At 45.3% G+C, this 15,938-nt stretch overlaps 1 protein-coding gene across 3 annotated transcripts in view; it reads left to right on the forward strand.

The window, feature by feature from the left end:
• Positions 1-15,938, forward strand: part of TANC2 (tetratricopeptide repeat, ankyrin repeat and coiled-coil containing 2) — a 1,188,344-nt gene that overhangs the window by 957,413 nt on the left and 214,993 nt on the right. For all 3 annotated transcript variants that reach the window (XM_029572386.1, XM_029572387.1, XM_029572388.1), the window contains one exon: positions 5,054-5,179. In XM_029572386.1, coding sequence (XP_029428246.1) covers positions 5,054-5,179 — 126 coding nt within the window. The remainder of the gene's footprint in view (positions 1-5,053; positions 5,180-15,938) is intronic.

A 15,938-nucleotide genomic window follows, 5' to 3' on the forward strand; every position in this document is an offset into this window, starting at 1 on the left:
TTGTTTTAAATGAGCTACTTGCTAACTTCATAGAGTGCCCCCTAGGGCTTCTATTATCTGAGAGAATAAACCGATTTACACTAACCTGTTCAAGTCCTTTTATGATTTTGTAGACCTCTATCATATCCCCCCTCAGCTGTCTCTTCTCCAAGCTGAACAGCCCTAACCTCTTTAGTCTTTCACCACCCTTGATGAGTTTGGATACAGGCTCTGCTACTGCTAATGCCGAAGGAGCGATGCAGTTGCTTGGAGTGGGAAGCAGACATCTTGCTTAGTCCTGGATGCAGAGTTTCTTCTTCTCCTGTGTTCTCCAGTCTGATACCACCGAGTATTCCTCAGGAGACTACAGGTTGAAGGACGTGTGGAGGGGCAGCTTCTGAGGAAGTGGATCAGGGTGCCCTGAGATTTCAGTAGCATTCAAGTTTTGTCAGTCAGAATGTGATAAGAGTATGTGACTGGTGTGTCTTTTGAGCCCGGTGTGCCTCCTACGATTTCATCTCCTGGCTGACAGCATGGTATGTTAGTTGGGTCTTTCTTTAGACAGCACTTGTACCCCAGATTTTTTCCCATTACTCTGGACAGCATTTGGACTGTTCTTTCATCAGTGGAAGCCTTTATTTTCCTTAGCTGCCATTGCCAATAGTATTCACAATCAGATTCAATCACAGGAAAATTCCTTATTGGCCTACTCCACCCAGATTGAATCTTTGCAGCAAAGAACTGATAGACTTTCATCAGCACAGATCTCTCTTGTTCAGGACAAGGTTGTGATTCATCGAAGATTGTAAAATTTGGAATTTCAGCAAGAATGCTCAATTTGAGGGTTTTGAACTTTCCTGTGGTCCCTATGATATCACCAGTGAAGTTATTTACATCTTATAGGAGGGATGTATTTTGTATTACCCTAGGAGCCATTCCCACTATTCATAAGACTTATCTTCCTGGAGAAAGACATTAGGGTAATTAACATGATGTTGAGAAGCAAGGCACTATGGATTTGGATATTTCCGCAATTTTAGAATCAACTGTGGTGGATGGAGATGATAGGGCCACATTACTAGTTACATTTGTTATTTTGCAGGAACATGATATGGTACTCCAATTGTGTTTTCGATCTACTCATATTGGGGTAGATTTTAAAAGGTGTGCGCGGTTCCCGACGTGTGCACATGGATATGCGGATTTTATAATCTGCACATGCAGGGGGGCCGAATTTTGCATGAGTATGCATGGCGACGCAATCAGGCCTCCCCCAGTTCCCTACCCCCGTACCTAACCTTCCTTCCCTTTCCTCTCTCCACCCTAACCCCTAATGCCTACCTAACTACTCCGAATTTTTTTATTTTTTTACTTACTGCTCCTCGGGAGCAGAAGCAACTTGCACACGCCGGCCGGCTGCTAGAACGCACTTCCCTGGGACAGCGTACACTAGCGCTGTCCCAGCCTGACCCTGCCCCCCCGGCCCGCTCCTTTGAAGAGGCCCAGCACTTGTACATGCACCGAGGTTTATGCGCGTGGCCGGGCCCATTTGAAAATGCACGCGTAAACCCTTGAAAATTTGGACAATTTATTTATGGGGTTCAAAGTCTGAATTTTTCCTGATTTTTCCAGGGCTACCAAGGAAGAAGGTCTTTTTAATGCGTAGTAAGGTATGAGCTTTGGGTGCTTGTTTCGTACTTAGGTTTCCTTGTAAGTGTGAAATAACGTTTTCTGCAGAAAAATTTGTATTTTTTGAGCCCTCGCAGTTCTGTTTCTTCATAGAGACTAGGGCTGTCTCAGGGGAGGACATTCTGCTGCTGTCTCTTTATGTTCTGGGTGGGTTTTGCAGGGATAGGTACTCTGATGGATAGTGAGGATTTGTGTCTTCTGGAAGAGATTGTTTTTTAACCTATTTCTTTTAGTGGTATTCTCTTGTTTTCTAGTATCCGCTCAAGTATATATTCTGATTTTGGATGTGATATATTTTTCTTTTGGTTTTGGATTTTTTATGTTTTTCATCCTGATATTTCTTATGCAAGCATATACTTATATGTAGTCTTTAAAGCAATAAATACAAAGTTTAAAAAAAAAGAAAATCGCTACAATATTTGCTATTGAATTGTCAATAAGTTTTACCTGCAATAAGTGCAGTTAATGTAGGTAAATGTGCTTTTGAAAATTGCTACAATACTATATTTACATTTTCCTTTGAAAATTTCCCTGTATGGGGATAATTTTCAAAAGGATTTATGCACATAAAAGCATATATTGTATCAATTTTCAAAAGCCCACTTATGTGTATAAGTGTAAAACCCAGTTTTAAGCATGTAAATACGTACGATTATTACCCCCTTATAACTTAATCTTCAAAACTTGGTTACTCTAGTTTCTGTTTGGCATGTTATCTCTCTTTGATTTTTAGGGGTAATTTTGTAAAGACCATATAAGAAAGTTAATAGGGCAATAGTAAATTCACCTATTGCAACAGACAAAAGTCTGTATGATCATCACATAAAAGATGCTGAAACCAGTCAGTAATATTATCATTTCATGCACTGAAGACTCCTGCGAATGAAAATAGTGTAGTTGCAAAATATTTTAGAAACTGAAACAATGTCAGGCGGCATCTTTAGAGAAAAGAATTTGGATTATCAGGACTGTCTTCTCAAGTTAAGTTTTTTACTTGCAGTTTGAAAAAATTCTCAAAAATATTTCTCCTGTGACCAATGATTATAATCTCAAGATGAGGTCTAGGTTAGATCACTTTCTGATTTCCTATATATAAGTGGATTTCGGCATCTTTTATATGATGGTCATGCATACTTTAGAAAAATCTATTTTTGTCTATTGAAACAAAGGTGAATTTACTATTGCCCTGTTGCATATAAGAAAGTTGGCAAATATGCGCACAAACTACATCAGTTTTCAGTGTGACCTTAAGCATGTATGTTCACTTTGAAAATTCTCCCACAAAACTACCCGCTAATTTGTGTGCAGGAAATTTTCAAGGCAATTTAAACATATACTTTAGAAAATCAAAAAGTATGCATCTAAGTCCTGTCCCCATCCCAGACTCACCCCTGGGAATTCCTCTGCTCAGTCCGGGAATCTTGCATGCATACAGGAGATTCGTGCATACGTTTATCTGCAATTTTATAACAAGCCATTTCCACAGTAAAGCACTGCATTACCCATGGAAATGACTTTGAAAATTACCCTCTTATTGTTTTGCTTTGGCTTTTCTAGTATTATGTGACTCCAACACTTTGCATTCAAAATAATGAAATATGAGCTCTTTCAAAAGCAATTGTTTGGCCCCAGTGCATAGTATAGCTTCCTTGTGGTACAGGAGATTTTCACCTAATACATAACATTTTAGATGTAGATATTTTACCCCCAGCGTGGGAAAAGCTTGGCAGGTACAACCTGTGCCTATCCATTTATTATTGGAATATTTTTGCCTTGCCATGGCTCTCAGAGGTCATCCTGATGAAAACAAGGCCAAAGCAGTCAGAGACTTGGAAAACTGGAGAGCAAACATTTTGTAAATTCAAGAAAATGAGTTTTCCAAACCTGATATTTTCTATCTCTGAAGCTTTGGTTGATTTTTGTGGTAGGTTTGAGAGGAGGAACGAGAGTTCGGGCTAGAGAATTGAAAGCACTTGCAGGGGCAGATTTTAAAAGCCCTGCTCGCGTAAATCCACCCGGATTTACGCAAGCAGGGCCTTGCGCGCCGGCGCACCTGTTTTCCATAGGCCTGCCGGCGCGCACAGAGCCCCGGGACTCGCGTAAGTCCCGGGGTTTTTTGTCGGGGGCGTGTCGGGGGCGGGGCCGATCGATGCAGCGTTTTGGGGGCGGGTCGTGGCGTTTCGGGGGCGTTTCGGGGGCATGGTTTCGGCCTGGGGCGGTCCGGGGGCGTGGCCGCGCCCTCCGGAACTGCCCCGGGTCGCGTCTCGGCGAGCCAGCGGCCCGCTGGCGCGCGTGGATTTACGTCTCCCTCCAGGAGACGTAAATCCGTGGACAAAGGTAGGGGGGGGGTTTAGATAGGGCCGGGGGGGTGGGTTAGGTAGAGGAAGGGAGGGGAGGGGGGGGGGAGGGCAAAAGAGAGTTCCCTCCGAGGCCGCTCCGATTTCGGAGCGGCCTCGGAGGGAATGGAGGCAGGCTGCGCGGCTCGGCGCGCGCCGGCTGCCCAAAATCGGCAGCCTTGCGCGCGCCGATCCTGGATTTTAGCAGATACGCGCGTATCTGCTAAAATCCAGCGTACTTTTGTTTGCGACTGGTGCGCCAACAAAAGTACGCGAATGCGCATTTTTTTTAAATCTACCCCGCAATGTGTGTCCTTTGCATGGATGAAGTTTAGCAACCAGTTGAGAAATGTGACACTAGGTTCTAATGCTCTCAATTCTGCAGACTTGCCGAGTCACCAAAGAAGTCAAATATCTGGAGATGTTCAGGCTAACTTCAGTCCTAACCATCTCTGTATATTTTCTGATTTATTTATTTATTTTTTTGCACACCTCAAAATTTCACAGAATTGAGACCCCACTATCTATTTTCTGTCAGTCTGAATCTATATCCTTGGACTGTTTACATGTCTGTCTGGCTCATCTATGCCAGCTGCATTTCCATCTTCTCAGTGGTGGTAGTATTGAATTTGCCTATGTAAGCAGCAGAACTCCTGCCAGATAGAAAGTTGAATTATTTTTCAGTCTCCTGTGCTTAACGTTGTCTAAACTCCTGGCTCGTGTCAAAGCCTCCCCAAGCGCTTTTCTGATAATTTGTAGCCTTAGAAACCAAAGAACTGGAACAGAAAATGCTTGAGGGGGGGGGGGGGGGTTCTAACAGGCCTTAGTAATTTGAAATAGATTTCTCAAATAATATTTTATGTATGTGGGGTTTTTTTCATTCACGACGGGTTTTCTGCCATTTAAGGATTTGAAATAGTAATCTACAATAACAGGCACAGGACCAGTTGAGCTAAACTATAATGATTTATTAGCATTATCAGTTTGAAAATAAATAACAGTAGTGGTGCCTGATGTAGCTCTTTTTCTTTATTCTGCTTTCTGTACAGCCACCAGCTCTGCTCACCTGGAGGACTTGGCCTACCTGGATGAGCAGAGGCACACTCCCCTGAGAACCTCTCTCAGAATGCCCCGGCAGACCATCAGTGGAGGCCGCACGCAGCAGGACCTACGAGGTAGGAACCAGGCTATTTGCTCTTGTATGGAAACCAATCTTCTTAAAGCCTCAGGGCTAACTAGATTACTCAAATTATCAAATTACCTGTTTCTTCACTCTGTTGTAGGTTTTAATGGTTTTCTTTCATTTTAGTATTAATAAATACATTTTTCTGTTAATTTTGCATAGAAACATAAGCCGGATGATCCTTTTCTGCTTTAATGTTTCTATCTAGAACAAAAAGTGCCATATCCCTGGTTTTCCATATTTTTGCATTAAATATATCAATAGTATGTCTGCAAGTAATTTGATGACAACAGTGCCCTAGATTTATTTAATTAATACACCTGTGCTTTCAAGAATCATAAATTTGCATTTCTTATTAAAAGAAATCAGGAAGAAGGAGAATACCTACTGATTTTTGTGTTAACCACCAATAGATTTATTTGGGGGAGAGGAGAATAGAACAGGGTGTTTTGCCCAGTACTTCTACTTTAAAATTCACTTTTTTTTATAACAGCTTTAGAAATGTGCTATCAGTTTACAGTTACATTAAGTAGTTATGGCTAGCTGGTAGCTTTCCAACATGAACATAAGAACATGCCATACTGGGTCAGACCAAGGGTCCATCAAGCCCAGCATCCTGTTTCCAACAGTGGCCAATCCAGGCCATAAGAACCTGGCAAGTACCCAAACACTAAAACAAAAACATGCTACTAATCAAAAATTTGACTGTCATATTAATCACTTTTTAGAATAAGAAAGATGTTAAATTATAGTGATTTCTTTATATTATTTTGGTTTACTGCAAGCAGAAACTGATTCACCCTACATTACCATCTATTTGGAAAATAAATAGCTATTAAACTGTTTTGCGTCTTTCATCCTCCTTCTTAAGGTGGCCAGTTTTCTCATGGATAGATGTGGCCCTATATGACCTTTCTATAAAGAAATTCTATTGGCTGGTTGCATGTCCAGAACCCTGTACTAAGCAAAAGTAACACAGAGAAAAAGCCCTAACCTAAAAATGACTTACTAACATGTTCATAAGAACATAAGAAATCGCCATACTGGGTCAGACCAAGGGTCCATCAAACCCAGCATCCTGTTTCCAACAGTGGCCAAACCAGGCCACAAGAACCTGGCAAGTATCCAAACACTAAGAAGATCCAATGCTACTGATGCCAGTAATAGCAGAGACCATTCCCTAAGTAAACTTGATTAATAGCAGTTAATGGACTTCTCCCCCAAGAACTTATCCATACCTTTTTTAAACCCAGCTACACTAACTGCACTAACCACATCCTCTGGCAACAAATTCCAGAGCTTAATTGTGCATTGAGTGAAAAAGAACTTTCTCACAGGACAAGCAGGATGGTTGTCCTCACAAATGGGTGACATCGAGGATGGAGCCCACCACGGAAAACTTCTGTCAAAGTTTAAACAGAACTTTGACTGGCCCCTACTGGGCATGCCCAGCAAGGCACTGACCCTGCAGCCAGCAGGGGTCTCCCTTCAGTCTTCTTTTTTCCGCGCAGCAGTTGCCACGCGGTGAAAGGAGCTCTCTAACCACGTTCCTGACAGGAATTTGGAAATTAATTTCCTAAGAAAATTTGCCCCTCAGGGGTCTCCCTTCGACAAATTTTTTAGTCATCTTACGGAACCCGGTAAGTTTTTTGCCTTCTTCCATCGACTGCCGTCGATTTTGGCCCTCGAGGCCTGTGGGCACTTACCGATCCCCAGCCTAAATTTTGGCTTTCAGCCATGGCAACGGGGTTCCGTCGTTGTCCGGATTGTACCCGGACTATGTCCATCACAGACCCCCACAGGGTTTGTGTAATGTGTTTGGGTAGTGGGCATGATGTCCTGACTTGCACCAAATGTGCCTTAATGACACCCAAGGGTCGCAAAGCCAGGATGGAGAAGATGGGGCTCCTCTTCCATGCACCAACCCCAACGCCATCGATAGCATCGACGTCATCGGAACCGGCACCGTCGAAGTTGTACCATCATCGTCAACCCTCCGGTGACCGTCCGCCATCGATCGCTTCTCGGCCGTCGACTCCCGTCCCTTCCCCGGATGGGCGAGGGGATCGGAAAGAAAAGCACCGCCATCGACGGCATAAGTCTCGGCCTGTCGAGGATCCACAGCCATCGACCTCTGCTCAAGCCGAGCCACCGACAAAGAAGCCGCGAACAGACCGGATGCCCTCCACGTCTCGTTCGCCGGCATCGAGGAAACCCTCACCCTCTCGGGGTGTGGGGGCCGTGATCCCACCGGTTACGGTGGTCCCTCCGGCCCTGCCTCAGCCTCCCTCTCCCGTCGAGCTGGGTATGGTTACCCCTGGTCTCCGGGCAGAACTGGACCGGCTGGTCCAGGAGGCCATCGAGAAAGCGATGAAGAAATTACAACCTCCATCGGCACCGTCTCCGGCACCAGTTCCAGTGCCGCCCCCGGCACCGGCACCGGCTTCGCCACCGAGGAGGGAACCGACCACCGAGCCGTTGATACAAGCGCTAGCACCGCTACTGAGCCGCATGGAGGCACTCGTGACGGCCCTTCCATTGGTGATTCCAGTGCCATCGACAATACCACCGTCTCCGACTGGTTTCTCATCGGCAGGAGAAACACCGTTTCGAATTCCCCCTTCCGGAGTAGTTCCATCGGTACCTTCTGGTACATCTCCACCGATTTATCCTTCGGCTCCATCGATTCCGCGCCAGGCACCGATTCCATCGGCAGCACCGAAGCCATCGATGCCATTTCTGGTTCCACCTACTGCACCGATTCCACCTCGGTTTCCATCGATGCCTTCAGAGCCTCAGCCAGGTCCATCAGGGCTACAAGCCACACATGATCCCTACGATACCTGGGGCGATGATGATGATACCTCTTCTGACACAGATCTGCCTTCGCCACCATCTCCTACAGAGAGTAGAAAAAGATCTCCTCCTGAGGATCTATCTTTCATTAATTTTGTGAAAGAAATGTCAGAAGTTGTACCTTTTCAACTACAATCTGAAGCTGATGATAGACACCAGATGATGGAACTACTTCAATTTCTGGATGCTCCAAAAATCATCGCTTCCATCCCTATACACCAGGTGTTTTTGGATCTGCTCAAGAAAAACTGGGAATCTCCTTCATCGGTGTCACCAGTTAACAAGAAAGCTGACTCCACATACCTTGTCCAGTCAGCACCAGGTTTCCAAAAGCCTCAACTGGATCATCGCTCTGTTGTGGTTGAGTCCGCGCAGAAGAAGGCCAAGCGTCTTAAGCCGCACTCTTCTACCCCACCTACCAGGGACAACAAGTTCCTGGATAGTGTAGTTCGGAAAGTGTATCATGGAGCTACGTTGATTTCACGCATAGCTTCATATCAACTTTACATGACTCAATACAACAGAGCCATCTTTAAGCAAATGCAAGACTATGCTGACACGTTGCCGGACCAATACCAACCACAGCTTCAAGCCCTTCTTCACAAGGGATTTGAGGCAGGGAAGCACGAGATTAGGACTGCCTATGACATATTCGATGCTTCCACGAAGGTTTCAGCCACAGCCATCTCAGCCAGACGTTGGGCTTGGTTAAAGTCATCCAACCTTCGCCCAGAAGTCCAAGATCGTCTTGCTGATTTGCCCTGCTTAGGCGACAATTTGTTTGGAGAGCAAATTCAACAGATTGTGGCGGAGTTAAAAGACCACCATGAGACGTTGAAACAACTCTCATCTGTCCCGCCTGAGGTGACCTCCAAGCAACCGCAAAAGAAGGACTCTAAGAAGTCATTCTTTCGACCACGTCGCTACTACCCTCCGTCAACTAGGGCTCGTCCTGCACGGTCCTCTAACAGGCCTCAGCCTCGTCAGCCGAGAAAGCAAAGACCTACTGTAGCCCCACCTCCTGGGCCTGCGGCGGGCCTTTGACTTCCCTGTATTGAGCACATGCCATCTCCCTCTTCCACACATCCCTGTGGGGGGTCGACTGTTCCACTTCTTACACCGTTGGAAACAGATCACCTCAGATCAGTGGGTGCTAGCAATTATCGCACGGGTTACCACCTCAACTTCATAACACTTCCGCCAGACTCCCCGCCCCTTCAGGCATGGAGTCTAACCAGCCATTTCACTCAATTACATCAAGAAGTATCCCTTCTTCTACAATCAAATGCTATAGAACCCGTCCCTCCTTGTCAACAAGGGAAGGGATTCTATTCCAGATACTTCCTAATACCAAAGAAATCAGGGGGGCTACGTCCAATTCTGGACCTTCGGGCCCTCAACAAGTATCTGCAAAAAGAAAAGTTCAAGATGGTAACCCTGGGCGCCTTGCTCCCTCTGTTGCAAAAGGGGGATTGGCTGTGCTCTCTCGACCTCAAGGACGCTTATACCCACATTGCGATCACACAATCCCATCGCAAATATCTGCGGTTTCTTTAGGCCACGACCATTATCAATACCGTGTCCTACCTTTCGGTCTGGCTTCTGCCCCACGAGTCTTTACCAAATGTCTCGTAGTGGTAGCAGCATTCCTAAGGAAGGAAGGTGTCCACGTCTACTCCTTCCTGGACGATTGGCTAATCAGGGCCTCCTCCCAACACATAGCTCAATCCTCCCTAAAATTGACAATTCAAACACTCCTTTCCTTAGGGTTTCTTGTCAATTACGAGAAATCTTGCTTAGTCCCGTCTCAAACCTTATCCTTCATTGGAGCAGACTTGGACACCTTGCAGGCAAAGGCTTATCTTCCGCTTCAGAGGGTCCACACCCTAATATCCCTGGCTCGCCAGCTCCAGTCTCAAAACACTGCCACGGCTCGCCAGTTCCTCATTCTCCTAGGACACATGGCATCCTCGGTTCAAGTCACTCCCATGACCCGACTAGCCATGAGAGTTACACAATGGACTCTACGACACCAATGGATTCAAGCTTTTCAGCCTCTGTCCTCCATAGTCACAGTCACATAGGCCCTGCGCCTATCCTTAACCTGGTGGACAACTCAGGTCAACCTCCTTCAGGGCTTACCTTTTCTTCCACCGGATCCGCAAGTAATCCTAACCACCGACGCTTCTCACATCGGTTGGGGAGCCCATGTGGACGAATTACAAACCCAAGGGTTATGGTCCAAAGAGGAAGCCGAACACCAGATAAATTTCCTGGAACTTCGCGCAATCCGCTATGCACTCCGAACTTTCAAAGATCATCTATTCCATCAGATAATCTTAATCCAGACGGACAACCAAGTGGCCATGTGGTACATAAACAAGCAGGGAGGCACAGGCTCCTTCCTTCTGTGTCAGGAAGCTGCGCAGATCTGGGCGGAAGCCCTCTCCCACTCTATGTACCTCAGGGCCACTTACCTGCCGGGAGTAGACAATGTATTGGCAGACCAGCTGAGCCGTGTCTTCAAGCCACACAAGTGGTCACTCGATCCTCTGGTAGTGACCTCTCTGTTTCACAAGTGGGGTTTTCCCCGCATAGACCTCTTTGCGTCCCCTCAGAACCACAAAGTGGACGATTACTGCTCTCTCATTCGGAGCCAACACTTTCAGCCGAGAGATGCCTTCTCCCTCAAGTGGACGACAGGTCTGCTTTATGCATTCCCTCCACTTCCTCTTCTGTCAAGGACTCTCGTGAAGCTACGCCAGGACGGAGGAACCATGATCCTGATAGCACCCCACTGGCCACGCCAAGTGTGGTTTCCCATACTCCAGGATCTCTCCATCCGCAGGCACATCCCTCTGGGAACGGATCCGCATCTGCTCACTCAAAACGACGGATGCCTCCTCCATCCCAACCTCCAGGCCTTGTCCCTGACGGCATGGATGTTGAAAGGTTAGTCCTTCAGCCTTTTAACCTTTCGGATTCGGTTTCTCGTGTCCTGATAGCTTCACGAAAGCCCTCTACCAGAAGATCCTATTCATATAAATGGAAAAGGTACACATCATGGTGCACTTCTCAGTCCCTTGATCCCCTTTCCTGTCCAATCTCTAAGTTCTTGGACTATTTATGGCACCTATCAGAATCCGGTCTAAAGACCTCTTCCATTAGGATGCATGTCAGTGCGGTAGCCGCCTTCCATAAAGGTGTACAGGGTGTCCCTATTTCAGTACAACCCCTGGTAACACGTTTTCTTAAAGGCTTGCTCCATCTGAAGCCACCCTTACGTCCTCCGGCCCCATCTTGGGACCTTAACCTGGTTCTTGGTCGTCTAATGAAACCTCCTTTCGAACCTCTGCACTCCTGTGAGGAGGAGAGGAGGAGAGGAGGAGCAGAGGTGATATGATACAGACTTTCAGATACTTGAAAGGTTTTAATGATCCAAAAACAACGACAAACCTCTTCCGTAGGAAAATAATCAGCAGAACCAGGGGTCACGATTTGAGGCTCCAGGGAGGAAGATTCAGAACCAATGTCAGGAAATATTTCTTCACGGAGAGGGTGGTGGATGCCTGGAATGCCCTTCCGGAGGAAGTGGTGAAGACCAGAACTGTGAAAGACTTCAAAGGGGCGTGGGATAAACACTGCGGATCCATAAAGTCAAGAGGCCACCAATGAAGAGTGGGTGACTCGCCAGAATGATGGCTATTGACACAATACCCTTACTAAATAAACATACACATGCTTACTGTGACTCCTACATCGCTCTAAGCTTCAACAGCAAGAGGTAATGGAAAAAAGGATTTGCACTCATAAAGAGGGGAGTAGCTGGCTTGTTACGGCGGTTACTACCCCAAACCAAATATGCCTGATACTTCACTTTCAATGCATATACAGCATAGCTCTCTGCTTCAATGACAGGGGAGAAGAATAACTGATACTTCACACATCCAGCAGAGCTCTCTGCTACAACGGCAAAGGAGAAGAAAAAGGGTTCGCACTCAAAACGCGGGGAGTAGCTGGCTTGTTACGGCAGTTACTACCCCAAACCAAATGTGCCTGATACTTCACTTTCCATGCATATCCAGCATGGTTCTCTCCTGCATCGGCATGGGAGAAAGACTGATACATCACGCATTTCCAGCATAGCTCTCTGCTTCAAGGGCAGGGGGAAAAAAAAAAACCAAAAAAAAAAAAAAACCTGATGCTTCACGCATATCCTGCATAGCTTCAACGACAGGGGTGAAGAAAAAAAAGGATTCGCAATCACAAAGCGAGGAGTAGCTGGCTTGTTACGGCGGTTACTACCCCAACCAAATGTGCCTGATACTTCACTTTCAATGCATATCCAGCATGGCTCTCTGCTTCTACAGCAGGGGAGAAGAAAAAAAAAAAAAAAAACCAACAAGAGCTGTACAACATAGTCTAGGTAAAACAAATAAGCATGGGTGTAGCTTGCTTATCGCGGGCGGTTACTGCCCCTACTACCCCTAACTAATCAAGCTAGATATTTCACTTGCATGCAGCTCCATCACTGCTCTCTACATTAATGGTGGGGGTGGAAGGGGAATAGAACAAGGAGCTAAGAGTAACAGATAAGAATGAGAGAAAAAATGTGTGAGGCTTGCTGGGCAGACTGGATGGGCCATTCGGTCTTCTTCTGCCGTCATTTCTATGTTTCTATGTTTCTATGTTTCTATAAAGTATCTCACATGGAAAGTGTTATTCCTTTTGGCTATCACTTCAGCTCGCAGGGTTAGTGAATTGCAGGCCCTAGTTACCTATCCGCCTTACACTAAGCTCCTGCAGGACCGGGTGGTACTCCGCACTCACCCTAAATTTTTACCTAAGGTAGTTTCTGAGTTTCATATTAATCAATCCATCATACTACCTATCTTTTTTCCCAGGCCCCACTCCAACTCCGGGGAACAGACTCTGCATACCCTAGACTGCAAACGAGCTCTAGCTTTTTATCTAGACCGTACAGTTGCTCACAGGAAGAGCACTCAATTATTTGTCTCTTTCCATCCTAACAAGTTAGGACAACCTGTGGGTAAGCAGGCTCTTTCCTCCTGGTTGGCGGACTGCATTTCTTTTTGCTATCAGCAAGCTGGCATTCCTTTTCAAGACCGTGTGAAAGCACACTCTGTGAGGGCCATGGCGACGTCAGTGGCACACCTTCGATCGGTGCCGCTTCCTGACATCTGCAAAGCTGCAACCTGGAGTTCTCTCCATACTTTTGCAGCCCACTATTGTTTGGACAAAGCTGGAAGACAGGACTCCATCTTCGGCCAATCTGTCTTGCGTAACCTTTTTCCAACGTGATGTACCAACACCCTTCCACCTTCCCGGTAGAGTGCGGATGCCCTTTACCAAATACCACCCCAGTTGTTGTGCCTGTTGCACGTCATTGGGTGCATTTGGTGCAAGTCAGGACATCCTCAGCTCGGTACTCACCCATTTGTGAGGACAACCATCCTGCTTGTCCTGTGAGAAAGCAAATGTTGCTTACCTGATGTAACAGGTGTTCTCACAGGACAGCAGGATGTTAGTCCTCACGAAACCCGCCCGCCACCCCGCGGTGTTGGGTTTGTTTTGTTTTTACTTTTTAGGCACTGCCTGTAGCTTTGAAAATCAGACTGAAGGGAGACCCCTGCTGGCTGCAGGGTCAGTGCCTTGCTGGGCATGCCCAGTAGGGGCCAGTCAAAGTTCTGTTTAAACTTTGACAGAAGTTTTCCGTGGTGGGCTCCATCCTCGATGTCACCCATTTGTGAGGACTAACATCCTGCTGTCCTGTGAGAACACCTGTTACATCAGGTAAGCAACATTTGCTTTCTCCGATTAGGCTTAAATGTGCTACTTGCTAACTTCATGGAATGCCCCCAAGTCCTTCTATTACCTGAAAGTGTAAATAACCGATTCACATCTACTCATTCAAGACCTCTCATGATTTTAGACCTCTATCATTTCCCCCCTTAGCTGTCTCTTCTCCAAGCTGAACATCCCTAACCTCTTCAGCCTTTCCTCATAGGGGAGCTGTTCCATCCCCTTTATCATTTTGATTCACCTTCTCTGTACTTTCTCCATCGCAGCTATATCTTTTTTGAGATGCGGCGACCAGAATTGTACCCAGTATTCAAGGCGCGGTCTCACAATGGAGCGTTACAGAGGCATTATGACATTTTCCATTTTATTCACCATTCCCTTTCTAATAATTCCCAACATTCTGTTTGCTTTTTTGACTGCCGCAGCACACTGAACCGATGATTTCAATGTGTTATTCACTATGATGCCTAGATCTCTTCCTTGACTGGTAGCTCCTAATATGGAAACTAACATTGTGTAGCTATAGCATGGGTTATTTTTCCTATATGCATCACCTTGCACTTATCCACATTAAATTTCATCTGCCATTTGGATGCCCAGTTTTCCAGTCTCACAAGGTCTTCCTGCAATTTATCACAATCTGCTTGTGATTTAACTACTCTGAACAATTTTATATCATCTGCAAATTTGATTACCTCACTCATTGTATTTCTTTCCAGATCATTTATAAATATATTGAAAAGTACAGGTCCCAATACAGATCCCTGAGGCACTCCATTGCCCACTGCCTTCCACTGAGAAAATTGTCCATTTAATCCTACTTTCTGTTTCCTGTCATTTAGCCAGTTTGTAATCCACGAAAGGACATCGCCACCTATCCCATGACTTTTTACTTTTCCTAGAAGCCTCTCATGAGGAACTTTGTCAAATGCCTTCTGAAAATCTAAATATACTACATCCATTGGTTCACCTTTATCTACATGTTTATTAACTCCTTCAAAAAAGTGAAGCAGATTTGTGAGGCAAGCCATACTGACTTTGTTCCATTAAACCATGTCTTTCTATATGTTCTGTGATTTTGATATTTAGAAACCTTTCCACTATTTTTCCTGGCACTGAAGTCAGGCTAATTGTTCTGTAGTTTCCTGGATCGCCCCTGGAGCCCTTTTTAAATATTGGGGTTATATTAGCCACCCTCCAGTCTTCAGGTACAATGGATGATTTTAATGATAGGTTACAAATTTTTACTAATAGGTCTGAAATTTCATTTTTTAGTTCTTCAGAACCCTGGACCGGATGATATACACCTGGACCGGTGTATATCATCCTGTCCAGGTGATTTACTACTTTTCATTTTGTCAATCAAGCCTACCACATCTTCTAGGTTCACCGTGATTTGATTCAGTCCATCTGAATCATTACCCATGAAAACCTTCTCCATTACGGGTACCTCCCCAACATCCTCTTCAGAAAACACAGAAGCAAAGAAATCATTTAATCTTTCCGCGATGGCCTTATCTTCTCTAAGTGCCCCTTTAATCCCTCGAACATCTAATGATCCAACTGACTCCCTCACAGGCTTTCTGCTTCGTATATATTTTAAAAAGTTTTTACTGTGAGTTTTTGCCTCTATGGCCAAATTATTTTCAAATTCTCTATTAGCCTGTCTTATCAGTGTCTTACATTTAACTTGCCAACGCTTATGCAGTATCCTATTTTCTTCTGTTGGATCCTTCTTCCAATTTTTGAATGAAGATCTTTTGGCTAAAATAGCTTCTTTCACCTCCCCTTTTAACCATGCCGGTAATCGTTTTGCCTTCCTTCCACCTTTCTTAATGTGTGGATTACATCTGGACTGTGCTTCTAGGATGATATTTTTTAACAATGACCTTGCCTCTTGCATACTTTTTACCTTTGTAGCTGCTCCTTTCAGTTTTTTTCTATTTTTCTCATTTTATCAAAGTTTCCCTTTTGAAAGTTTAGCACGAGAGTCGTGGATTTGCTTATTGTCCCCCTTCCAGTCATTAATTCAAATTTGATCATATTATGATCGCTATTGCCAAGCGTCCTCA

Source organism: Rhinatrema bivittatum, chromosome 12 (genome assembly GCF_901001135.1).
Source record: "Rhinatrema bivittatum chromosome 12, aRhiBiv1.1, whole genome shotgun sequence".
NCBI classification, from domain to species: Eukaryota; Metazoa; Chordata; class Amphibia; order Gymnophiona; family Rhinatrematidae; genus Rhinatrema; species Rhinatrema bivittatum.